Source organism: Pseudopodoces humilis, chromosome 10 (assembly GCF_049639895.1).
Source record: "Pseudopodoces humilis isolate 2021_Gansu_Grassland_sample_001 chromosome 10, ASM4963989v1, whole genome shotgun sequence".
NCBI classification, from domain to species: Eukaryota; Metazoa; Chordata; class Aves; order Passeriformes; family Paridae; genus Pseudopodoces; species Pseudopodoces humilis.
The window spans coordinates 390984-416731 of NC_142209.1; the positions used below are offsets into that span (position 1 = coordinate 390984).

A 25748-nucleotide genomic window follows, 5' to 3' on the forward strand; every position below is an offset into this window, starting at 1 on the left:
CAGAAGAGCTTTCTTAGCCTTCAACCCAGGCATTTTCCCCCATCTCGGGTATATTTCTGGACCTTTAAATACCTGTAATAATATTACAAGCTTGGGTTAATTATATTAATTCTTCTTTATAGCAATGCCAGAAGAAAGAGAAGAATTAATTTCAGGGAAATGCACAGAAAATGGAAAAGGAAACAACAAAATCATCTGTTCCTGGATTTGCACAGCTCCACAGTCGGTCTCCCACTGAAGCTCTGAGCTGCATTAAAATTTTTGAGCAAAGACTAAAAGTGGCCATCTGAGATACATCAGTTAAAACCCCCCACAACTGTTTGAGAGGAAAAGCAAAGGTGGTCTCAGTAACACAAAAGAAGTACGAGATCACTCATAAAATGCGACCAAGTGAATAAAGATGATCCCTTCATTTTACCCTGCCCACAAAAAAACATTTGAAAATTCATCTTTTCAAATGGAAGAGAAACATGTACTCCATCAGAGCTCAGCAGCTTTCCCATCGGCCTCAGGTTAGTGGGAGCCTATTTTCAACATCTGTCTTTTGTGCAGAGTTCAGTATTTAAATAACTTTGGAAGGAAAAGAAGGCAGCTGGTGTATGCATCACTGCACCGGCAGAGTGTTAGAACTGCCCTAGCTGGAGAAGCCAGCAACATATGTTACTTAATAGAGAGCACATGTAACCTTGTCAGCTGGGAGTAAAGTCGTGTGTGAGTCCCAGAGTGATGGGTATGTGTGAAAAGCAGGGAGAACTCAGCATCCCTAGAAAGATGCTTCCCTCCCTGTGGTGCTGCTTCCACGCAGCACAAGTGTGAGAAAACACGCTGCACACAGGGTCAGGCAGATCAGGCACAGGAGGAGAGATGATGTCTTTCTAGATCTGTCACCCCCCCACATTCACAGGCATCTGAAAAATGTTAACCTGAATAAAAATGCCCTCATTTCATTCCAGCCTGCCTAAACTGCCTCAGGTACAACTGAAGTCTGCCCACTAGCACCGTCTGTAAGTAAGGGAAGGTACCAGGAATGCTTTATGGTCACATTGTGTCAGCAGAATACAAATAAACAGAGTATTTTTTAAAGGAAGTTGCTCTAAGTGCATCAAGCTGCCCCTGTCCCCATCCACCACCTATCCCCCTCCTCAAAAAAAAAAAAAAAAATAAAAAGGTTACGAGCTTGTATCTTGTACTGGGGAAAGAGCAGTGTTCTGAGAATTCAATTAACAGGGAAAAAGCAATTCTCACTAAACTCACTGCTGCTCTGCTAGCTTGGGAGGCAGGAGATGAAAATCTACCGTAAGGAAAAGCACTCATAAAAGCCATTTTATTATTATTATTATTATTATTATTATTATTTTATTTTATGTTATTTTATTTTATTTTATTTTATGTTATTTTATTTTATTTTATGTTATTTTATTTTATTTTATTTTATTTTATTTTATTTTATGTTATGTTATGTTATTTTATTTTATTTTATTTTATGCTATTTTATTTTATTTTTTTTTTTTTTATTTTATTTTATTTTATGTTATGTAATTTTATTTTATTTTATTTTATTTTTTGCTATTTTTTTTTATTTTATTTTATGTTATGTTATTTTATTTTATTTTATGCTATGTTATTTTATTTTATTTTATTTTATGCTATTTTATTTTATTTTATTTTATGTTATTTTATTTAATTTAATTTAATTTAATTTAATTTTATTTTATTTTATTTTATGTTATGTTATTTTATTTTATTTTATGCTATGTTATTTTATTTTATTTTATTTTATGTTATTTTATTTTATTTTATTTTATGTTATTTTATTTAATTTAATTTAATTTTATTTTATTTTATGTTATTTTATTTTTTTTTATTTTATTTTATTTTATGTTATTTTATTTTATTTTATTTTATGTTATTTTATTTTATTTTATTTTATGTTATTTTATTTTTTTTTTATTTTATGTTATTTTATTTTATTTTATTTTATGTTATTTTATTTTATTTTATTTTATTTTATTTTATTTTATGCTATTTTATTTTATTTTATTTTATTTTATTTTATTTTATTTTATTTTATTTTATGTTATTTTATTTTATTTTATTTTATGTTATTTTATTTTTTTTATTTTATTTTATTTTACTTTTGCCAGAAAGCTGTATTTGTGTGTGCTCACACAGAAAGGACACGGAGCTGTGGGCAAAGGCGGGTGCCCCCAGGCAGCTGTGCTGAATGCAGAGGGCTGCCTGGGCAGCACCCTCAGCTCTGAGCTCCCCTGCCTGGCTCAGCAGCTCATAGAAAGCCTCATAAAACACCTCCCGAGCTGGACTTTCACCCTGGCTCAGCCCAGGCTAACGCTGGCACTCCCTGCACTCGGGGCTGTGCTCTTGATCGAGAATTAACTTATTACAAAGTGACAGATCCAGTTCAGCGGGCACCTGGCAATCCCTGCTGCTGGGAACACAGGGAACCACAGCAAAGCTCAGGAATGTCCAGCAGCTGCCCAGGAGAGAAGCCAGAGAAACCTCGCTGGGATCCTGAGAGCCGTAACCGGGAGGGGTGGCAAAGGCAGCTCTGCACTGGGCACGGGGATTTGGCTTTTCTGAGCCACACAAAGAGATGGCACCAGCCCCAGCGCCCTGCAGGGGCTCAGAAGGCACCCGTGGGCTGTGTGGGAACGGGAACCTGCGAGGGAAAGGCCCTTTTTTCCTGGCCAGGGATGCCAAGCCGGCCTGGGCTGGGCAGGGAAGGCAGGAGGAGCAGGAAGGCAGCACCAGCTTGCCCCGGCCCTTTGTGGGGCAGCCAACAGCCAGAGCTGGGTGCCACTCTCCTGCCAAAGCAGCGGGGGCAGACTGCAGCCAGAACACCTCCTGCCCTCTTCCTGCTGCTGGATAACCGGGAGAAGCGTGCCTTCCAGCCCGGGAGAGCAGCACTGCGGACAAGGGAACCACTGCAGCTCCAGTGCCAGGCTGCCAGCAGCCGGGCACAGCAGCACAGCCCACGGTGCCGGGCTGGGGCAGAGCACAGCCCACAGTGCCAGGCTGGGCAGTGTCCAGCTGCAGTGCCAGGCTGGGCAGTGTCCAGCTGCAGTGCCAGGCTGGGCAGTGTCCAGCTGCAGTGCCAGGCTGGGCAGTGTCCAGCTGCAGTGCCAGGCTGGGCAGTGTCCAGCTGCAGTGCCAGGCTGGGCAGTGTCCAGCTGCAGTGCCAGGCTGGGCAGTGTCCAGCTGCAGTGCCAGGCTGGGCAGTGTCCAGCTGCAGTGCCAGGCTGGGCAGTGTCCAGCTGCAGTGCCAGACTGGGGCAGTGTCCAGCTGCAGTGCCAGGCTGGGCAGTGTCCAGCTGCCTCCCCCAGAGCCCAGGGCAGGAGGGAGGGAGGCAGATCCTGCCAGGGCTCCCCAGCAGCATCCATCACGCCCTGCCCAGAAGCAGAAGCGCAGCTGGCAGCGTGCCCTGCTGCCCGGGCAGGGCTGTGCTGGCTGGGCAGCAGCTCCCAGGAGGGCAGGCAGCAACATCCAAAAGGCATTTCTGAGCATGGTTCAGAGCAGCTGCCAGCCCAGCACTCCGGGCTGTGCCTCACACCCTCAGGGGACTCAGGCTGGCTGCAGGGGAGCACTGCAATACCTGCTCAGCCTACCGATGTGAGCAGCAATAATGGACTGAAGCTCGTTTTTAAAACACTGCTTTAAGCCACCCTACCAGAGTGCTGTGCTGCTGCCTGTGTCTGAGGACCCCCACACCTTCACTGTGGGGTCCCACCCCAGTTCCTCTGTGCATCTGCAAATCTGGCCATGCCCATGCTCCACACATGAGCAGGGATGCCTGCAGCACCTCCCTGCTCCCTCCAGGAGCTGGGATACAGAAAGAGCAGAAAAGCAGGGAAATTTGGGAATCTCCTTTTGCTTGGGCTCCCTGCTCCTGCCACCAAATCTGAGGACAGAGGCAGCCCGTGGTGCTCACACTTGCAGCGGGGATGGGTGGCACTGTGGGGCACAGGAACATGGAGATACCTGGGGCTGAAGGTTCTCAGCAGCTCCACCAGCAGACTGCCAGCATGGCATGGCCAAACATGCTGGACACCTCTGCTGTCCTGATAGTTTGGGTTTAAACTCAGGATTAAATATCCCCTCTCCTCCTGCCTACGCCCCTTTGCCGTGGTTTTGGCACAAGCTGGACTTAAATTGAAGGCCACAGTAATTTGGAAGAGAGGAGGAATAAAGAAGTGCTGGCTGCTTGTTCTTGGGCTTAGCGATGCTTTTTAAAACCCTTCCACAGCTCCTCGGAGTTTGCATTTGCACATATGGGAAATGCAGCTCTGAGGTGCCTGTGTTTGTCTGAAATAGATATGATTTTGGTTTGCACTGACAAGGTCAGTGCCTGTTTTCCCATCCAACTTCAGGTTTAATTTTGGTAACCGTCTGTGATGGTTGTGCGTACCCACGGGTATAAATGGGAGCCAGGCTAAAAATACCCGTGTTGTGAGAGCAGCAGAGCAAAGTTAAGGTTGCTGCTTCAAAAGCACCCCAGGATTGCAGCATAGCCATCTATCACACAAAATATGTTTTCCAATAACATGGAACACTTCACAATCAATGCCTTCTGCTCGGTTTGCTATTTCCTCCCCGAGAGCTGCCTCCATCCGCTTCCTCCAGCCTCCCCTCACTACCTCCGAGTTTCACAAGTTGAGGTGGCAAACTGGGACACACTCACCAGCCATCTGCAGGAGAAGCAGCTTCACAGGAAGCTCAGAGAAATCAGAGCTGAATTAAATCAGTATCAGTCACAGGGTTAAATGGAGACAGTTCACACACAGCAACTTACGCCAACCCTTTCTTTTGAAGACTTCCATTTGCAAGATGATTTACCTCCCTTACAAGAAATCCTCAGGCGTTCCATACCTCTCCGTGTGTGGCTGTTGTTTTTAAAACACCTTTGAAGCAGAGTTCCAAGGAGGCCTGAGGCACCCCAGCAGCAGCAGCGGCGGCAGTGCTGTGCCATGAGGGATGCAGGGGCTGGGGCAGGAGCTCAGTTCCCAGCTCCTTCCATCCCCCAGTTCCACCTGCAGCTCACCAAAGCCACCAGGCTCCCCGGGCAAGGCTCACTGTCCGCTCCAGGGGCCTGGAATAACACCAAGCTCAGGAAAGGAGGACTCCAGCCCAGCCATCCCCTTCCTCCTCCCGCCTGGGCACGTTCAGTGAGAGCTCCCAGTGCCCACGGGCTGGGACAGCAGCACTGCTCAGCCAGGCATGAAGGTCGGTGGAGACCCTGCAGACATCTCCAAACCCCTTCCAGGAGTCCAAGGAAGTGAAAAGGACACGGGCTGGAGCCGGGAGGGAGGAGGCAAGCTGTCCCTGCCGTCTGGGGTGCCCCAGCAGGGTGTGAGGTGTGTGGGTGCCTGTGGGATACTGGTCAAACTGGTTATAAAAACAACAGCCGGCCCTGAGCTGCTCCCTGCAGCCAAGGAAAACAAGGAGGGGCTCGGTGTGATCTGTGGGCAGAGCACAGGGAATGAGCTGCACACCTTTTCACATTTCCCACCTGCTGCTCCAATAAGCGGCAGCGCATTCCTCGGAAAGCCCACATCTGCTGGAATTTGTGGTGTTTTCAATCAGACCCGCATTGGTTTGAGCTGTGCAGGCAGAGGCAGCACAAGGTGTTTGTGCAGCCTCCCTTGGAAGGAGGTTTGGCAGGGCAGGAGCGGCGATGGCCTCTGCTCTGAGCCCTGAGCCAGAACGAGCTGGCTTTAAAGAGCAGCACTGGCACCTGCAGCAGCTCCATCACAGCCCTGTCCTGCCCAGCCAGCCCTGCCAAAGCCCTGCCCCTCGCTGCCTCAGGGACCCCAGCACACAGGGGTACACCAGTGTCCAGCACCTTCCTCCACACAGAAGGAAAAGAAAATTCCCGTGTTCTAAATCAGCTTTCTCCCCCAAACGCATCCTTTCAAACAGACCCTGCCTCAAGGCAGCTCAGGTCACCCTGCCCACGTGGATGGGATGCAGGGCTGACACTGCAGAGGAGCACAAAGCCACCCCAAATCCACCCTGAGGGCAGGTGACAAAGCCAGGGGCGCCCTGAGAAGATCCCCACACAGCGCTTGAGAGAGGTGTCAGCTCAGCAAAGCGAGCCACATCACAGCACGGTGATATTTCTGCCCCAAGTTGTGAAATACAGGATTTATTTTGGTATTTTTTTTTTTTTTACTGCTCACCACAGAGCTGCTCTCCCACTGTTGCATAAAAAGCTTGAGTAAGAGCAGTGGAGAAGGCAAATGAGAATAGCCAGGCAGAGACACGCCAAGGAAGGCAGGCTGGTAATACTGTAACTAAATCAGCAATTATGAAATACAGACAATTAATAAAGAATGAATGAGCAGCAGCATTAAAGGCTTGGTGCATCAGAAACAAGCCAGCCCTGTGGGGCTCTTCAGGTGCTGCTGGTGCTCAACAATGTTTCTGGGTTGTAACTGGGGAAGAGAGTAATTACTCACATCACCCTTGCTTCACAGTTCCTACTTCAACAATAATTAATGCAAGCATTAAAACCCATTCAGTAAATTCCACATGTTAATGGCAACAAGAATAATGTCCTTTAGAGAGATACAGGCAGAATTACAGAAAATATTTCCAGGTAATAAAAGTAGTAAGATTTTAGGTGGAGTTAGAAAAGAGGGGTTGAAATGCACCTCAGCAGCAGAGCCCCAGAGAAAGCAATGAGAGACAGAGGACAGAATGTCACTGTGCTTCCAGGAAACCCCAGTGAGGACAGCACAGCAATGCTCATTTCTGTGCAGGGCTGGGGAAAAAAAAAAGAAAACAAAGAAAGAAAGAAAAAAAAAGAAAATAAAAAACCACCCCATAGTATTTGCTATCCAGGCTATCCAGGCCAAGTGTGCAGGAATCTGGCATCTGCTCATTTCAGGATGATTTTATATGGCATTGGCCAAGCAGCCTCTCACAGGAAAAAGGAACAGAAGCTGCATCTGCCAGAAATGTATCCCAAAAAGACCCTGGAGGCGTTGCAAAGTGTCATCCCAGTTCAAAGGACACCATGAAGACAGTGTGGTCCTGTGCAGCAGAACAGAAAGGTGACATTATCTGCAGCCACTGCAATCCCTGCCAACACAATCCATTCCTACACAACATCTCCTGCTTTATCACACACTTCAAGGAAGAAACAGAAAACAGTTCAGGAAAAAACCAACAAGAACATGAGGCAGTTTCCCACATGCCAGAGGTTAAAACAAACTCTTTATTTGCCTTGTCCACAGAGCAGGCTTGGAGGTTCCTGGTCCACAGCCCACACCTGGGACCTGGGAAGAGCTTCCTCACATCAAAGGCTCCGACTTCAGGCAAATGCACAAAATCAGCAAGCTGGGAGCTGAAGTTGGACCCACTCAAAGCACAGAAAGACAGGTTTTTTTTCCACAGAAAGCTCAAGGGGACCTGCACCCCGAGTCACACTCACCAACAGCTTTGGCCAATTATTCTGCATTTCTCCTCTCCTTTCAGATAATGTGGATTTCTTATCATGTAAACAGAGGTCAGCACAGATGTGGTCTCTGTGCTGGAGATACACACACATCCCCCAGGTTCCCAAGGATCAGGGAGTGTTTGACAGAGTCCAGACCACTCCCATCCATCATGTTAAGAGGCACCAGGAAAATGTAATTGGAGCAAAATGCTAAAACACAACTGGAGGCCTTGGAGAGAAGAAGGAAGAGAAGATGGCTCTCTGGGATGCATATCACTGCTGCAACCCAACAACAACAGCACTCCAACACATCACAGGTGTTTAACAGGCTGCTCCTCTTAAAGGATCAAGCTGAAATTTAACCATCTCTGCTGAAGTGTCCTGTGGCAAACACACACTTCAGGCTGGCTTTTGCAGCTCCTGCTGGAACACATCAGCAGTTTCCATATGCAAGCCCATGACAAGGGGAACTGGTTTGGTTGGGGATTTTTCCCTGTCACGTTTCGCTCCCTCTGCTGAGGCTGAGGGATCCTTCTCAGAGCCTGGCCTGAGAAGGAAACACTTTCTGCTCTGAAAACTCTTTGTCTAGAGCCTTTGTCCTGGGTAGACTTTGCCCCAGGTGGGAGAGTCTTTGCAGAAGTGACAGCAGCAGATCCCAAGGCAGGGACACCCTGCCACAGCACCCTGCCACGGCCAGGAGCATCCCTGGCAGCCCCTGGGAGCTGGCCCAGGGGATTCTCCAGGGATTTCAGCCTGCTCTGCAGGCTACAGCCTCCTCTGCTGGGATGGGGACAGCGCTTGGCTCCTTGTTCTGGGCAGCGCTTGCTCCTTCTGCTGCCCTACAACAGATCCATCCTCTCCTCCCACTCCCTAATTAAACTCCCATTCCACAGACCAGCTCACACAACAGATTTTGCAACCTCTTCTTTTAACCAGATGTGCTGCTTTCCTCTGCTCCCACACAGGGCAGGAAGCAGTGACACCCCAAATCCCTCACCTGCTGCACTGACACCCCAAATCCCTCACCCTGCTGCAGTGACACCCCAAATCCCTCACCTGCTGCAGTGACACCCCAAATCCCTCACCTGCTGCACTGACACCCCAAATCCCTCACCTGCTGCACTGACACCCCAAATCTCCCTCACCTGCTGCAGTGACACCCCAAATCCCTCACCTGCTGCACTGACACCCCAAATCCCTCACCTGCTGCACTGACACCCCAAATCCCTCACCTGCTGCACTGACACCCCAAATCCCTCACCCTGCTGCACTGACACCCCAAATCCCTCACATGCTGCACTGACACCCCAAATCCCTCACCTGCTGCACTGACACCCCAAATCCCCCTCACCTTGCTGCACTGACACCCCAAATCCCCCTCACCCTGCTGCACTGACACCCCAAATCTCCCTCACCCTGCTGCAAGGCTCTGCCTGTGCCTCCCTGGGACACAGCATCCCTTGGAACACCTTCCTGCTGCACCCAGCCAAAACCAAGAATTCAGTTTAGCAGGGAAGAAACTGGGGCACGTGGTTGTTGGTTTGGTTTTTTTTGGAAGGCTGCAGCCCCAGGTTTTTGTCTCTCTTCTGAGGTGATGCAGCAGAAAACACCACAACAGATTAAATTAAAGGGTCCTTGGCCTTTGAGGACCAGCAGGGAAGCACAGGAGCAGAAAAGATCACACACAGGAGTGGCATTCAAAGGTGCTCCAGTTTGGTTTGACTTGAATTCAGCCAGGTGCCCTGCACAGGGATATCCCCTCGAAGGAGTCTGACAGGTCACAGCCTCCCTGCATCTTAAGTTCTCACCCAAAAAATGGATACTAAATACTGCTGGACCCCTGCTTGTGAGCTTTATTAACTCTTTGGTGTCCTTTTCCTAGGTTATTTCTCCCTTTGAGCATGGAGCACGAGTGAGGCATTGTCTCTGGACACACTCAAGCCTGGCTGGAAGATGTGGCTGCCACAACTGGGCTGCCTGCATCTCTCCTGCTCAGGCAGCACTCAGCACCAGGAGCCCTTGGTCCCACTCCATCCCAAGAGCAAAATGTTGCCACGATGGCAGGAAACTGATGGAAGCACTGATTTGTTACAAAACACATGAAAATTCCATGTTGCAGTAAGTAAGAAGGGAAAAGCCTCCAAATGAAGGCAGTGCCAGGGGGGAGAGGAGACACGAGCTCAGGGAGAAGGTGCAGCTCTTCACTGCCCTGCCCAGACACTGCTGAGGACGAGCCACAGAGCCTGGGATCAGCCAAACCTCAGCACTCCTCTCTCAAAGCTCTTTTTTCTTATCAACAACCTCTCAGGTAGCCAAGAGCTTATTCTCAGGCAGCAGAAATTTACTCTAAAATGCAAAGGGAAGTGCAGTACCTTCACCAGCAATCTCCCAGCAGCAGGAGACACTGTCCCCTCTTGGGGACAGCAGTGGGGCTGCTGTGCTGAGCTGGTGACACTGAACACAGCCCTCTCCCAAAACACCACCTTCAGCAAGCCTGAGGCTCAGGCCATCAAAGCAATCTCTGTCACCTTGCAGAAGGCAATCAAAGGATGTTGGTTTCTGTAGGAACTCTTCAAACCCTCACAAACAGCGGCCACCAGCACTAACACGACCCCAAAGCTCCCAGAACAGGCTGCAGACCCCCTCCCCTTGATCCACTCCTGCCTGGGAGGCACAGTGTGCAACAAATCTTTCCTTACCAGGCAGGAGGAAAAGCTCCTGAGAGCAGGAGAGCCGCGCTGGCAGCTCCCCTGGCTCCCGTGTGCCTTGCTCCAGGAGCAGCTCCACGTTCCCCTGCCAGAAGCACCTGCAGGGACAGCCAGGGAAAGCAGGGCTGGCTGGCTGTGCTGTGCCCCACAGACAGTGCAACACACCCCGAGGGACCATTTCTGAGGAGGAAGAGGAGGAACAGGAGGAAGCACAAGGGCTCGTAGGGGATGGACATTTCACCAATGTCCATCCTCTTTACGTGCTGGCCATGCTCTCAGAGAGGGGTGGGAGCAGCAGAGCAGCCCGTGGCTGGCAAGGAGTGCCAGGGAAGGTCTGTCCTTGGCTGGGAAGGAGTTCCAGGGAAGGTCTGTCCTTGGCTGGGAAGGAGTTCCAGGGAAGGTCTGTCCTTGGCTGGGAAGGAGTTCCAGGGAAGGTCTGTCCTTGGCTGGGAAGGAGTTCCAGGGAAGGTCTGTCCTCCCTCCACGCTCAGGGGGCCCGGCAGGCACCGCTGGCCGGGATTTTGGGGAGGTGTGTGCCAGGTGTTTGCTGGTGGCTCCGAGGCACAGCAGGGCACTGCAGGGGCTCAGTGTGAGCAGGGGGGAAGCCCCAGGCAGGGAGGGAGGTGAATTGCAGGGAGACACCACTCTGGGATCTCTGGGAGGCTCCCAGGGAAGCGGCAGAGTCCAGCCCAGGAAGGTCCAGCCGGGCAGGAGGAGGGGAGGATGTGCCGGAGGACAGAAGGCACTGCTGCCTCCCAGCTCTCTGCCAGCAGCTCCTGCCCTGGGCCTGCTGCCTGCTCGGCTCCCAGTCCTCTCCAAGGCACTGGGCTGGCTCCAGGCCAGCATCACCCACCAGAGGCTGCTGCCTGTGCTGGCACACCCAGTGCCAGCCGTGTGTCCCTGCCTGCAGCAGAGGTGCTGAGCTCCTCGGGACACAGCAGCTCACACAGCATCCACCTCCTGCCTCAGGAGCTTCCCAAACCACACTGCCACACCTGGCTGTGCCTCCCTTCATCCTCACCTGCTCCACCACCGAGCTGTCCATCCAGCTGGGAGCCCAGCCTGGCAGGGACACGCTGCCGCCGCAGCTTTGGCACACAGCTCTCGGGCAGGGCATTGCTGGAAGCTGGAAGCAGCGAGCTCGTCCTGAGTTATTTCTGCAGGCAGGGAGCAGGGGCTGGGAGTGTGCCTGCTCCTCATCTCCCCAGCACCAGGGGTCACAGCTGGCTGAGCCCTGCCACTGCTGCCCAGCCCAGCACGGGCACTGCTCGCTCCCTCTCCGTGCCCTTCCAAAGGCTCCTGGCCCTTCTTCCCAGCATTAATGGCTCACCCTTCACACCCCTTCCCCAGTCCAGACCTGTCCTCTGCCACAGGGCCACTGACCTCTCTGAACTCCCTGTTTCACTGCTGTGCACTGGAACCCACACAGCTCCCCTGGAAAACACCAGCCCCATCCTGGCCGTGACCCCAAGGCAGGCAACAGAGCCAGGTCAGCAGGCTTGGGCCAGCTCTCCTGGAAACGTGGCCAGAACTGGACAAAAAGGCTGCTCCAATCAATCTGGGTACTAATTTAACCAGTTATTGATTAAACACTAACCACAGGATGAGCTCCTGGCCCATTCCATGCCATGCTGGTAGCAACACCAGACTAGCCATTATTTTATTACAACATTAAGTGGCACTGGTGATGCCAGGAGAAATGCAAGCGTGCCCAGAAGGCTTCAGCCCTTTATTGTGCCTGTCAGAGCACTGAAAGAGCAATTTAAATTATTACAGTCATCCTTTCAGCTCCTCCCAGGTCCAAAACAACATGATCTTGTTCATCTTGGATACCCACATCAATTCACCTTGCAGCGAGTGCCAGGGCTTGGCACCAAGCAGGCTGTGCCCTTCAGGTGGCCAAAGCCTGAGCATCTCCTGGCCAGCCCACTTCCCCGTGCTGGTCCTCAGAGACAGACAGGGCTGGGCACACAGGGCCAGCCTGCTCCCAAATCCTGCTCCCTCCTACAGAGGGACACCCGTGCACGGGCAGAGAGAGAAGGGAAGAAAGGAAAGCATCGCTGTGAACGGCCCCAAGCTTTTAAAAACCCACCACGGCAGGAGCAGGGACAGCTGAGAAATATTGTAATTAAAGGAGCTCAGAGTCAGACCAGGAGCTCTACACCAATAACTGGCCAAACACATCAATTTTCACACCAGTCCAGCTGCACCTGTGGCCTGCAGAGGATGCGAAATGTTGCTTTACACAAGCTTGTAGAAATTCAGCAATTCTGCCAATTCGCTAAAATTGAGCTCAGCTATGCAAAGCAGCACAAGTCCCACAAAATCAGATGTACCTGAGAGAGTAGGAGGTGTAGAGGAGCAAGATTCTCAAGTGCTTGGAATGCCTCCCTGTTCTGAGCCTGCAGAACTCAGCTGGACACTTCCCAGGAACAGCCTTGCAGGAGACTTCCACTGAGGCAGCTTTTAAGAAGCGTCTGTATAGGATTTCATCCTTTCTGGCTCCAAAGAAAACCTGGATCAAAGCTGCACTCAGCAATCCAAAAGGGCTGGTTCCCAATTCTCTAGAACCACAGCACCAAGCAAGCAGCCATGCCAGGGGCATGGAGAGGAAAGCATGAATTTACATCATGAATTTACATCATGAATTGACATCATGTAAAAAATACACAGTTGTCGTTGTCATTTAGGGCCCAGGAGCTCACCAGGAAGGGAGGGGAAGGAAAAGGATATCTTGCCTCCTGCCCAGGCTCCTGACACCTGCAGCAGCTCACAGTCCATAGGGCTGGGAAGACACGGTGGGAAGGGCTTAGGGAACACACACCACTCTTAGTTTGGGGATTTGGATGTTCAGGCAGCTTCCTGGACTTAGGGATCAGCTCCTGGTATCTTGCACCCAGAGGAGCCAAGGAGCATTTGGAAAGCCAGCCCACTCCAGCAGCTCAGGGTGAGGTAACATGGACAGGGTCACCCTGTTTGGGATGGGGAGGAGACAGAGCCAGCTGTACTGGCCCTGCTGCCTGCCCAGAAATGAGCCCTGGTGCTCATATAATAAATAATCTGTTTATCACCTACGTGGCCATCAGTGGTCACAGGGAGAGATGTGGCTTTGGAGGAGAGCAAATGCTCTCAGAATTGCTCTCCCAGAGCATCTTTAGCACGGCTGATGTCCCACTCCACCGAGCCATGTCACACCAGGTGTGCTGCAGAGAGGGCTGTGCTCCCAGCACACCCAGCCCAGGCAGGAAGGAAAAGCTGAGACAGTCAGCTGAGCACCTCCCCTTCCCTCCTCAGCCCCAGCTGTGAGAATCCCGGGAATTCTCCACATTCTCCTGCTTCTGGACAGAAACTCGCTCTGGCCAGGACCATGAGCACGGCCACGGCATCACCAGCCCTTCAGCAGTGGGGAGGAGGGGATGGCATCCGTGGCCTGCTACACCAAGTCCCTGTTTAGAGTTCCTCCCAGCCCTGACCACGAAAGGGACCAGCTTTGGGCTCCTCCACCCCTCCTGCTCTGCTGGAGCAGGGGGGCAGTGCTGCCAGAGCTGCTGCTGCTGCTGCTGCCCCGTCCCTCCCTGCTCCCAGCCCAGCCTGGGCAGTCATGGGGGGCTCCCAGGGCACTCTCCCCACCAGGATCCCCCTGCTGGGGCAGACAGCATCCTCACTTCTTTGCAGGGTCATTTTTAAACCGCTCAGTAAAGAGAGGCAAAGCCCAGGGAGCAGAGTGGTGAAGGCAGCACGGAGAAAGGGGAGTTGAGGCAGCAGAGGGGATGGTGAGGGTCCCCCTCCTTCATCAGCAGTGACTACCTTGGAACAAACTGAGACAGAGCACCTTCCCCCTAAACCAGGGACTGCATTAAAATCCACACAAACCTCGGGGCCAGCAGCTGCTGCACACCCTACACACAAAACTGCTGCTGCTTGCACTTGGTGATCTCCCACTGCTCGCTTTCTGCACCTAAACAAACGTTTTCCTTCCTCTGGCTTCCCCGTGGCAGCACCACGGGATTGTTCTGTGCCTCACAGCAGAAGGGTAGCTGTGTCTGTAAGGAGGACATGTGTTCCCTCAGCTCCACCAAGCCAAGAGCCTGGCCAGAAACATCCTCAGCAGTGCTGTGGTCCCTCTGCTGCCAGGCACCCAGCCAGGGCAGAGCAACCCAGGGGAGAGCCCTGCATGTACACAGCCAGCACACCACAGCAACCAGCAGGCATCCAAAGCCTCTCTGCATGTACACAGCCAGCACACCACAGCAACCAGCAGGCATCCAAAGCCTCTCTGCATGTACACAGCCAGCACACCACAGCAACCAGCAGGCATCCAAAGCCTCTCTGGCACATCTGATCTGGCCTTTCAATGACTTGCACCTCTCCTGCCTCACACCAGGTGAAGGAAGCCTGAGCACACATCACTCACCACAGAAACCATTATTTCACCCCACTCTGTGCCCTTTCACTGCCACTCAGAGCTGCACCTAGGAATTTTCTAGACTTTGCTGGAGTTTATTTATACTGGTCAACATGGATGTTCTAAGCCCTCGAAGCTGTGCCAGTCCTTCCACACTGAGGTGGAGTTCTGTGATTTTTGGGACTGGTGGTGCATTTGTTCCAAAGTCTTATCTTCACAGGCAGTGAAGGAAACTGCTGTTTATGAGAGCTCTTGATGTTCTGTCCCAAACTTTGGACACAAGGTGGGAAAACTTAATGCCATGAAGGCTTTCCCAGCTCGTGGCCCAGGCACAGCATTAACCCCCACGGGGAGGACAGGACTGCAGGCAGGAAAGCTGTTGAGGAAAGCCCACACATTATTTACGCCCTGGAGGTTTGAAACAGAAGAGCCTGGAAATCTCTGTCCTTTGAACATGATCCTCCCCACCTTGGGCTAGGATACTCCTGTCCTCCTCTGGTGAAAGAAAAATGAGGTTATAGGCAGGAGGGGCTGAGGGGAGCAGAGCTCTGGGGCAGCTTTGGTGCTTATGGGGTCCCATGGCAGAGATCAGCTCATCCCTTACTCAATGTCCCTGCAGGCCCTTCCTGCTCAGTGTTACTCCCAGCAGAGCCACTCCTGGAGGACAGGGCACGCTCCAGGACACAGCAAACCCCAGGCCATGGACACCAGTCAGCTCCTGCTTTTCCCAGCCTGGGGACAGTGAGTTTGTATGGTTTGCTGCCCTCCCAGCCCCTCCAACACCCCGCAGTTGTGCTGGCCAGAGGCTGGGGAGGAGAAGAAAAGCTCCTCTCCTGGCTCCTGGCCAAGCATTACACAGCAAGGGTGTCCCATATCCTGTATTTTGGGAAGCCAGATGACTTCATTCGCAGCTGATACCCCCTGACCTACTCACCCTTAGCCAGGCTCACTGCTGGCCAGCCCCAGAGCTGCTCACCCTGCTGTGTGATGTGCACAGTGCCATTCAGCACTAACCCTCTGCCACACCCGGATTTTCGATGTGCTGGAGCTCTCACACACACAGTGAAACCCCGGGAGCCTCCTGCACGAGCTGAGGAGCCCAGGAGAGATGGAGAGGGACAGAGGACAGGGCTGGTGTGAGGTGAAGCTGTGGGTGAGGAGGGAGGAGAAGGCCACACTCACCCTGATGCGCCGCATGGCCGTCACGATCTCCACGCGGCTGTTGGGCCGCGGCACATCCAGGCTCCCGATGTACTGCAAGGAAAGAAAAGAGATCAGCTCGGCTCCTGCAGCACTGGGAACCCCCTGCTCCCACCTCAGGGGTATCCACACAGCCAGCCCAGGCTCACACCCGGGGAAGGAGCAGCATCTTGCCTGCTGCACCTGAATCCCTCAGCTTGAGCTGTTCCCTCACCACAACACTGCCAGTAGTCAAAACCCCTTTTTCTAGCAGTGAAATAACTTCAGCCGTCTGGCCAGCAGGACTCACTCATCCAGGCCATGATCAAAGCACACAGGAACAAGCAAATATCCCCTCGGTGGCAGTGACTCATCTGTGACAGACCTGGATATTGGAATATCCCTAAAATAGCCGGCCCAGCCTGTCCTCTCCATTATTTCACCGCAGCCTGCCAAGCCCGTGGCTGTTTTTGCAGGAATGCTGAGCCTCCAGGCCAAGCCTCCAGAATAAAGGAGCCGCTTTGCTATTCACAGGGGACCAAAGGCAGCGCCACCGCGACCCAGCACGGAGAGCCGCGGAACAAAAACCTTTTTAAAAATAAAGCGGGAGAGGGCAGATTCTGAAGAAGGATCAGAAAACAGACAAGCGATGAAGAGTCAATGCTGAGCACTAAAAACGTGTAGTCAGAAGAAAAGCGTTTTGAGCCGATTTCCTGGCCCTCTGTGCTCCCACGCTTCATCTCCACACGAGGCCTGACGTAACCCTCGGCAGCACAGCGCGGGCACCAAAGCCAGCGGGGCTACGTGCCCTGGGAGCGTGGCCAGGACCTCTGCTGACAGCACTGCTGAGGCCCAGCTGGCTCCCAGCAGCAGCACCCACATGGGTGCCCAGGCAGGGGCTGCTGAGAGGGGCTGTGCCTGTCCCAGCATCGCTGCTGCAGGACTGCCTGCAGTGTGAGCAGCGATGGCACCGAGCAGGGCACCCCAGAGGGACAGACACCCAGGGAGCCCCGTGTTCCTGGGAGCCCCCCTTGCTGACCCCACAGCCCAGCCTGGGGGACGCAGAGTCCAGCAGTGACCAGCACAGGCAGTGGTGCTGAGAGCAGATGTGCAGAGGGAGGATACAGAAATAAGCCCCGAACATCTGGCGTGTCCATCACGTGCGGGCAGCCCTGCTTATGTAACCGGGAATTCCAGCCCCGGGAACCCTCCCTGCCACATCCCCTGCCACCCTTCAAAGGGACAGCTCACCTGGGAGAGCCATCCCAGGCACCAGCACCTGCCCTTTTCCAAGGGCAGAAATCACATGTGACAAGTGTGCTGCAGAAGAGCAACCCTTCACAGTGTGGTGAACATCCCCCCCAAAACGTGGGCCTGGGGCTTGGTCCTTCAGCTAAACAACTGAAACAACAATATCCCCCCAAAATGTGGGCCTGGGGCTTGGTCCTTCAGCTAAACAACTTCCCAGGTGAGCTGGGGGATGCTCTGAGGACCCATCCACTCCCAGCAGTGATCTGCAGGCATTGAGCACACCGAGGGCCGCTCTGCTCCGCTCTCCTCCAGCCCTCCTACTCCCAGCACCGATTTTAATCATGGCAATGGGTGTGGGAGCAGGCAGGTGAGGCAAAGAGGAGCCAGAAGTTCCACAGTTCAATCCTTGCACTCACCCAGCCCAGCCCTGGGACTGAGCTCCTCCTCTGCCTGGCAGGAGCTCACAGAACCCCAGGCATGGGCACAGCGAGGAGAAAGGAAGGTGCCCAGACAAAAGGGGAGAGAATAAAGCTGGGCCAAAGAGCTGACAAAGAGAACAGACCCGTGAAAGAACTCGCCCTCCCCGAGGAAGGAATGTGTGTACACCAGCAGGATGTGGCTTTTCCAAATAATCACCTCCAGACCCACGGCCCCGCCACCCTGCCAAGGCATGGGGGGGACAGAACTGGAGTCCCCCACCCACACCTGGAGCCAGAGCAGGGATCAGGGGCTCACAAATCCCCACGGGCTGTCCCAGGCAGACTCCCCCTCCCCAGTTAGGGGAAGAAAGGCCATGTGCTGGGAGAGCAGGTGGCCAAGGGGGTCCCTCGAGCCCTGGCAGCCCCACAGACACAGAGGCAGCCCCAACACTGCCCAGGGCCACTGCTGCTCCAGGCTGTGATGCCAGCACCTCTCTCACAGGGAGCTTCCAGTCCTCCACACACCCCCTGCTCCTCATCCCCACGCTGGGATCCAGCCTTCCATCCATCCATCCATCCATCATCCATCATCCATCCATCCATCCATCCATCCATCATCCATCCATCCATCCATCCATCCATCATCCATCCATCATCCATCCATCCATCATCCATCCATCCATCCATCATCCATCCATCCATCCATCCATCCATCCATCCATCCATCCATCCATCATCCATCCATCCATCCATCCATCCATCATCCATCCATCATCCATCCATCATCCATCCATCCATCCATCCATCCATCATCCATCATCCATCCATCATCCATCCATCCATCCATCCATCCATCCATCCATCCATCATCCATCCATCCATCATCCATCCATCCATCATCCATCCATCCATCCATCATCCATCCATCCATCCATCATCCGTCCATCCATCATCCATCATCCATCCATCATCCATCATCCATCATCCATCCATCCATCCATCATCCATCCATCCATCATCCACCCATCATCCATCCATCCATCCATCATCCATCCATCCATCCATCCATCATCCATCCATCCATCCATCATCCATCATCCATCCATCCATCATCCATCCATCCATCATCCATCCATCCATCATCCATCCATCATCCATCCATCCATCCATCATCCATCCATCCATCCATCCATCATCCATCATCCATCCATCCATCCATCCATCATCCATCCATCCATCCATCCATCATCCATCCATCCATCCATCCATCCATCCATCCATCCATCATCCATCATCCATCCATCCATCCATCCATCCATCCATCCATCATCCATCCATCCATCATCCATCCATCCATCCATCCATCATCCATCCATCCATCATCCATCCATCCATCATCCATCCATCCATCCATCCATCCATCCATCCATCCATCCATCCATCATCCATCATCCATCCATCATCCATCCATCCATCCATCCATCATCCATCCATCCATCATCCATCATCCATCCATCATCCATCATCCATCCATCCATCCATCCATCCATCCATCATCCATCATCCATCCATCCATCCATCCATCCATCCATCCATCCATCCATCCATCATCCATCATCCATCCATCATCCATCCATCCATCCATCATCCATCCATCCATCCATCCATCCATCATCCATCATCCATCCATCCATCCATCCATCCATCATCCATCCATCCATCATCCATCCATCCATCCATCCATCATCCATCCATCATCCATCCATCATCCATCCATCATCCATCCATCATCCATCCATCAATCCATCCATCATCCATCCATCATCCATCCATCATCATCCATCCATCCATCCATCATCCATCCAGGGTCCCAGAAAGGACAGGTCCTCCCCTGCCAGGGGGTTCCAGCACCATTGGGCTTCTCACAGCCAGAGGGACTCTGCTTGCTGTGTCTCCCCACCCAACAGGCTCTCCTCTCTGCTCCGGGCACAGGGCCCTGCACACAGCCTGCAGCACTGCACCCTCTGCCCACGGCTTCCAAAAGATCTGCCCAGTTCTGGGAAATGCCAGGGGAAAAAAATCAATTTGTTTTTTAAACAGAAAACAAAGGGGAGCGCTTTGCCAAAGCACTGTTTGCACAAGTCACTCAGATTCTCGTTTTTCCTCCAGGCTGTTGAACACTGCTCGTTTTCTGCTCTGTCAGGAACGAATTTTCTTGCAAAGTTGCTTTTTCTGCGACAGCAGGTGGCAGATATTTTGGGAAAAGCGAAGGCCAATCGCATCCCTGGCGGGGACACCTCGGAAGGGGTGTTGATGAGAGGGCTGGTGGGCAGAGGTGGGCAGCCAAAGCCTTCCCAGGGAGGAGATGCCACCTTCCTGCCGCCCCGACAGCCCAACGCTGCGAGCAAAGGTCAGGGCTGAATCATCCCACGGGGAGCCTGCACTGCCTGCTGCTGCTGCTGCTGCTGCTTCCAGAGCCACCCCGAGCCACAGACGAGGAGCCAGAGCTTCCTCCTGGGAGCTGCAGGCAGGCAGCGGGGCACAACGCTGGCACCGGCCCAGCAGAGCCCTGTCCGGGCACGGGAGGGGTTGTGGGGCCCCAGCAGGGAGATGGGAGGCACCAGATGTGGGACACGAGGGTCCCCAGATCCCCAGAGAGCGCAGGACAAGGTGAGGCCGCCCCAGGCACTGGGACAGTGACCCTGCCACAGTGGCTGTGCCACGGAGCGAGGGACAAAGTGCTCGGGCTCCAGTGTGGAGCCTGTGTCCCTGTGTTCCTGGGGAACACCCAGCCTGCCTGCAGGCTGCCTGATAAGGGCTTCTCCCAGGCTGCTGCTGCTGCTGCCAGGAAAGCAGCGACAAATCCATTCCCAGGACTTTGGCTGTCCCACTGTTCCTGCTCCCAGAGGCTCTGGGCTGCCCTGCCCCGGCTCTGCCCTGCACCTCAGAACAGCCAGCCTGCAGGGTGGAAACGGGGAAGTTCACTCAGACTGTGCTGCTGCAGGCTCAGAGGCCAAAAGGGATGGAAAATTCACCATGCCAGCCGGCTTCAATGGAAAAAAGTGCTGGCACAGACTATTCTATTGCACAGACGGGTGCTCTGCTGAGCTGGGCTCTCTGCACCCCGAGGACAACACGAGGCAGCGTGTCACAGCCACCCAGAGCTGTGCAGCTGGACACTGGCACTGACAGCCAGACTGACAGACACACAGGTACAGCCCTGAGGGACACCCATGTGTCTGCTGGTCCCAGCTTAAACTTCAGCCCTGCTCAGGAGCTGCCCCTGCAGTGGTTCAGGTGCCAGAAACACAGAGCTCTGGGGGCTCACAGAGCCACGAGCAGCACACCTGCTCTGCCCTCCCACCAGCCAAAACGGGGCTCACCCCAAAAGGGGACACCTGTGCTGCAGGTGGCCAGCAGGGCACAGCCCCAGCGGGTGCCCAGGGGGGATGAAGTTTTTCCACACCAGTGAAGCAGGAGTGTCCATCCCCACGTCCCCTGGCCGTGTTTCCATCCCCACCCTGCCCACAGCTGCCCCCAGAGCGGGCACCTACAGCAGGGATGTGCAAGCCCAGAGCGCTGCAGAAAGCGGGGCTGGGAGCATCCCCCCTCCTGCTGCTCCTGCTGGGGCTTCTGGCACCTGCAGAGCCCACGTGTGTCTGTCTGGGACCCACAGCCTGGACCCACAGCGTGGGCACACAGCCTGGACCCACAGCGTGGGCACACACAGCCTGGGACTCACAGACTGGACCCACAGCCTGGACCCACAGCCTGGGCACACAGCCTGGGCACACAGCCTGGGCACACAGCCTGGACCCACAGCCTGGACCCACAGCCTGGACACACAGCCTGGACCCACAGCCTGGGCACACACAGCTCTGCCAAAGCCAGACAGAGTTTTCTTTGCCAGGAGCTCCACTAAGCAGCCCAGGAACCGACCTAACAAGCGTGGCAGAAATATGCCACTGTTTGAGAGGAGAACCTTTGTAGACTTGGGAAGGTTATTTATAGCCCCGAGGCAGCAATCCCGGGCTCAGGCACACTGCAGCTCTGCTCTGGGCTGAGCAGAGCCAGAGCTGCCAGTACAAACAGCCCCCAAACAGAGCTGCCAGCTCGCTCCCAGCCAGCCCAACTGGTGCACAGCATCACACAACCTGGCTCCTGCTTCCCAGCCCTCCAGGAAAGGGATCCTTGCTGGGAAGGGAGCCTGAAGCAGTGGAAGGGAACTGCACACCTCCATCAGGGCTGCCTGCAATTCAGTTCACTTCCAACGCTGTTATTTGCAGCCCCTACATTCATAAAAACATACACACGAGTGGAAACACACATGTTCTCCCTGCTCAGTGCTCCCCTGAGCTGGAATGGCTTTCCTGATAAGGCATTTCTCTTTGGAGCAAGTGGCAGTGCCTGCAGGCAGGCAGGTGGGCTGGACAGAGGAAGGGACAGAACGGATCAGACTCGAGTCTCCTCCATGTCCCATCTCCAAACATAGACAGCAACAGATGCTCAGTTCAACTTCAGTTTCCCACGCACAGAAGCAGAGAAAAGCACTGACAGAAATGACAGGAAGTGCCTGGTTGCCAAGACCACTTAAGGGAAAAAATCCACCCCACCAACCAAACACCAAAACCCCACCTGCTGCACAGAAGGACAGAAACCCTCCCGAACCTCCAGTGCCACCTTCCCCTGCCAGCAGCTCTGGTAGCAGGAACAGCAGGTTTCAGCACATGGGATGCCCAGGCCACAGGCACTGGGTCCACCAAGGACTGAGATGTGTTGGGGCAGCCACGTCTCCCCTTGCCTGCACACAGGGGAGCAGCAGAGAGGGTCCTCACACCCATCTGCCCCTCCTCTGGAAACCACCTACATCAGACACTTGAGAGGATTAATGGGACTGAAGGAGTAGCAGCTCTTTCCAAATAAAGGGCATTTGGTAGGTGGGACCTTGCTCTGGACCACAAAAGCCCAGCCCAGGCCTGCCCCAGCTCCCAGGACAGGGACAGGAGTGAGTCCCTGAGCAAACCCAGCAGCCCAACAGCCGAGGCTCTGCCAGCCCCCAGCACCCCACTCCCTCTGCCTGCTGCTCTCTGGGGGCGCTGGAGCAGCCTGAGCCGTGATTTCTGAACTCACACAATTGCTGGTGTTGCACAAGGTGGCCCTTGGGTTTTGTCCTGCAGCACCAGAGCTCTGGGAAGATAAGGAGCAAGCTCACATCCCTCCCTTTCTCACAGACATGGAAGAGAACAGGAGGTGTCTTTCCTCTCCACATCCCCATTATCTAAACAGAAATCCACTGCACGAGTGGGAATCTCTGTCCATTCCCCTGCACCGTGCTGCAGCTCCCAGTTCCTTCATCCAAACATTTCAGCTAACCCAGGAGGCCAGGCTTTTGATTTTAATCAACAATTTACACTGCAAGAGGAAAACAAACGTGGTGCCTCCCCTCGGAGCCAGCTCCTCCGATTCCCCGCAGCCTGACCAAGGCATGTCTGGGATACAGCGGGGTTTGGTGGCCAATGAAAACAGATCCAGAAGCGTGAACTGAATTGCTGTTCCCAAGAAGATGGAGCAGGATTTTCCATCTCTTGGATTTCTCCCCAGAAAACGGATTAACGTAATCCTTAGGGGACGCTTTGCTCTGACTCGGTGACCCCGTGCCAGCACACACAAGTGGCTCCGGTGGGGACAAGAGGGACAAGGCTCCCGATGGCATCGCAGCTCAAGTGACGGCAGCACTCGGGTCCGTCACCCTCTGCTCGACAAAGGGTCAAATTCTGGCTGCCCATGGCCACCAGCCCCCCGGGCTGCCCATGGCCACCAGCCCCCCGGGCTGCCCATGGCCACCAGCCCCCCGGGCTGCCCATGGCCACCAGCCCCCCGGGCTGCCCATGGCCACCAGCCCCCCGGGCTGCCAAGCCTCCCCCGGCAGAGGGACCAGGGGACAACAGCACGGATGGCAGCTGCTGCTGCGGGACCGAAACACGCACTGCACCCACCCCACGTGCCACCCAAAGACGGCAGCAGGTCTGGCTGTAAAAACACAATTAAAAATGAAAGCAATAAATCAGCGCACACTGCCTCAGGCCCACGCTACCCCCCTGCAGTGAGCCCCAAGCAGGCTCGTCAGGAATCTCAGGCTGCTGGAGCAAAGAGCGCTGATCCAGCTGCTGAGCTCTAACACCGGCATCCCCCGCACTATCGCTGTCCCAGGAGGATTTGAGCAGACAGCCACCGGAGTCCCGACACCCCAGACGAGCATTTTTCCGCTTAATCCTCCCCCAAAGTTCTGCTCTAAATCAGAGTTCCACATTTTTGTGACTCGCGCTGGGTGCCCGGCTGCAACAAGAGCTGTGCGGGTGGAAGCGCTCGGGATTCTTGGGATGAAAGGAAGTAAAGGAGTGTAAGCATTTAATTAATCTCCAGCAATCTAATAAAAGGATAGAGTAATTGCCTCAGCCATCTGCATTCTGTATCTGGCATCAAGGGCTGCTGGAGGCACCCAGGGACTCGGAAGCCGGGTTCCGTGCGGGCTGTGCTCGGCACCAGCGTGTGCCAGCGGATCCCAAATCAGAGAAAGAGGAGCTAACAAAGGCTGATATGCAGCACTGCATCAGCGCGGCCAGGCCGGCAGCGTGGGGCACAGAGGAGCCAGGAGCAGAGCCTGTCCCACTCCCCGGGTCACCCGAAGCTGCCACGGAAGAGGTTTTTGGGAGATTTGGGAGGTGAGATGCTCTGCAGCCTCCCCGCAGGTGAGGGCTGAGCAGGGGCTGGCGGTAAAACAGCAATCGGCTCCAGCCACCCAGGAGCAAAAGGCTGCAAAGTTGGGCTTGAACAGCCCTCCCCAGGAAACAGTTGCGAAGCAGGTTTAAGTTCTCTCCATAAACAACTCCTCGGCCGCTTTGCTCTCCTGCAGCACGGTGCCTGCCATCGGGCAGGTGATGGCCTCTGCAGAGGAACCCTCCCGGCCCCGAGAAAAGGCGGAAAACAACACTTTGACACCCTCCGAGGAGCCGCAGCCTTGTCCCGAGGGCATCGCACACAATCAGATGCCAAATTTTCTTCCCCTGACAGCACATGTTCTCCGAAGCCAACAACGTGCGACAGACGCCTGCCTTGCTGTCCCCCAGAATGGTTTTACACCGGGTTTACACCAGGCTTTTCTGCTGAGTGAAGCCCACCCGAGCACATCCGCCGGCACGAGAACCGGATTCCCCGGGAGAAGGAAACGGGGCAGGATTTTACGTTTCCCCTTTCCAGATCTCCCGGCCAGCTCCTTCCCGATTTCCTGCTGCTGGCCAGCGTGCCCTGCTCGGCTCCTGCCAGCCTGCGGGAAGCCACAGCCGACGTGGAGCGAGAGGAGGAGGAAAAGTCCCAACGGAGAGGAAAAGATAAAAAGAAAAGAGCGCTCGGTGCCAAATCCACTAGCGAGGATGGTTTACATCCGTAAAGAGAAATAGCGAGCGTTTATTTGGGGTGCGTGTCCCTGACCGCCCGCACGGCAAATGGCACACAGCTCCGGAGGGGTCCAGGGCAGGCTGCAGCCCCCAGGCTGCCGTGCCCGCAGCGCTGGAGCACAGAGCACTGAGCCCTGCCGGGGAGATGCACACAGAGCCCGCTCCCGGGGCCAGCGTCCCCGAGCAGTACCACGCGGAGCCCGGAGGGATGCAGGGCCGGGGAGAGATGCTGGGCTGAAGCAGGAGGGTGACCCCGCTCCAGCCTGACCCAGCCCACCGGTCCGAGCATCCCCGCCGGACAGGTGGGAAGCCTCGCCCGACTCCAGCTGAGTTCAGGGGTGACCGAGCAACGCCGAGGGGAAGGGCTCCGGCGAAAAGCAGAAAGCCCCATCGCTGTGCCAAAAGAGAGCAGCAAAACCGGGCATCCCGCAGCGTCGGGGTGCGGCGACCCCCGCGGCTCCCCCGCGCCCGCCGCCCACCTTGGCCTCGAAGCAGATGCCGTGCTGGAAGGCGTCCTCGTTGTGCAGGGGGATGCGGAGGTCGTGCCGGTCGTCCACCAGGTTGTACTTGGACTTGGCGGGCATGGCGGCCCCGCGGCCGGGCAGCCCTGCAGCGGGCCCGGCCCTGCCGCCGCCGCCGCCGCCGGCCCGCCCTGGCCGGCCCCCGGGCGGGGACGGGCCCCCGCGGGGGGAGCGGGGGGGGGGGGGGGTGGGCGGTCTCGGGGCTGTGTCCCCCCTACCCGGCCCGGCACCGGCACCGGGGGCTGTGTGCCCCCTACCCGGACCGGCACCGGCACCGGCACCGGGGGCTGTGTGCCCCCTACCCGGACCGGCACCGGCACCGGGGGCTGTGTGCCCCCTACCCGGACCGGCACC

General features: G+C 54.6%; 1 protein-coding gene across 3 annotated transcripts in view; it reads right to left on the reverse strand.

Annotated features, from left to right (window-relative positions):
- The window catches only part of NOS1AP (nitric oxide synthase 1 adaptor protein), a 43402-nt gene extending 17895 nt beyond the window's left edge, over positions 1-25507 (reverse strand). For all 3 annotated transcript variants that reach the window (XM_014257611.2, XM_014257610.2, XM_088060531.1), the window contains exons 1-2: positions 25353-25507; positions 15753-15824 (exon numbers count right to left, since the gene is read on the reverse strand). In XM_014257611.2, the coding sequence (XP_014113086.2) occupies positions 15753-15824; positions 25353-25457 (177 nt within the window). In that variant the 5' untranslated portion in view covers positions 25458-25507. The remainder of the gene's footprint in view (positions 1-15752; positions 15825-25352) is intronic.
- Between the last annotated feature and the right edge of the window lie 241 nt (positions 25508-25748).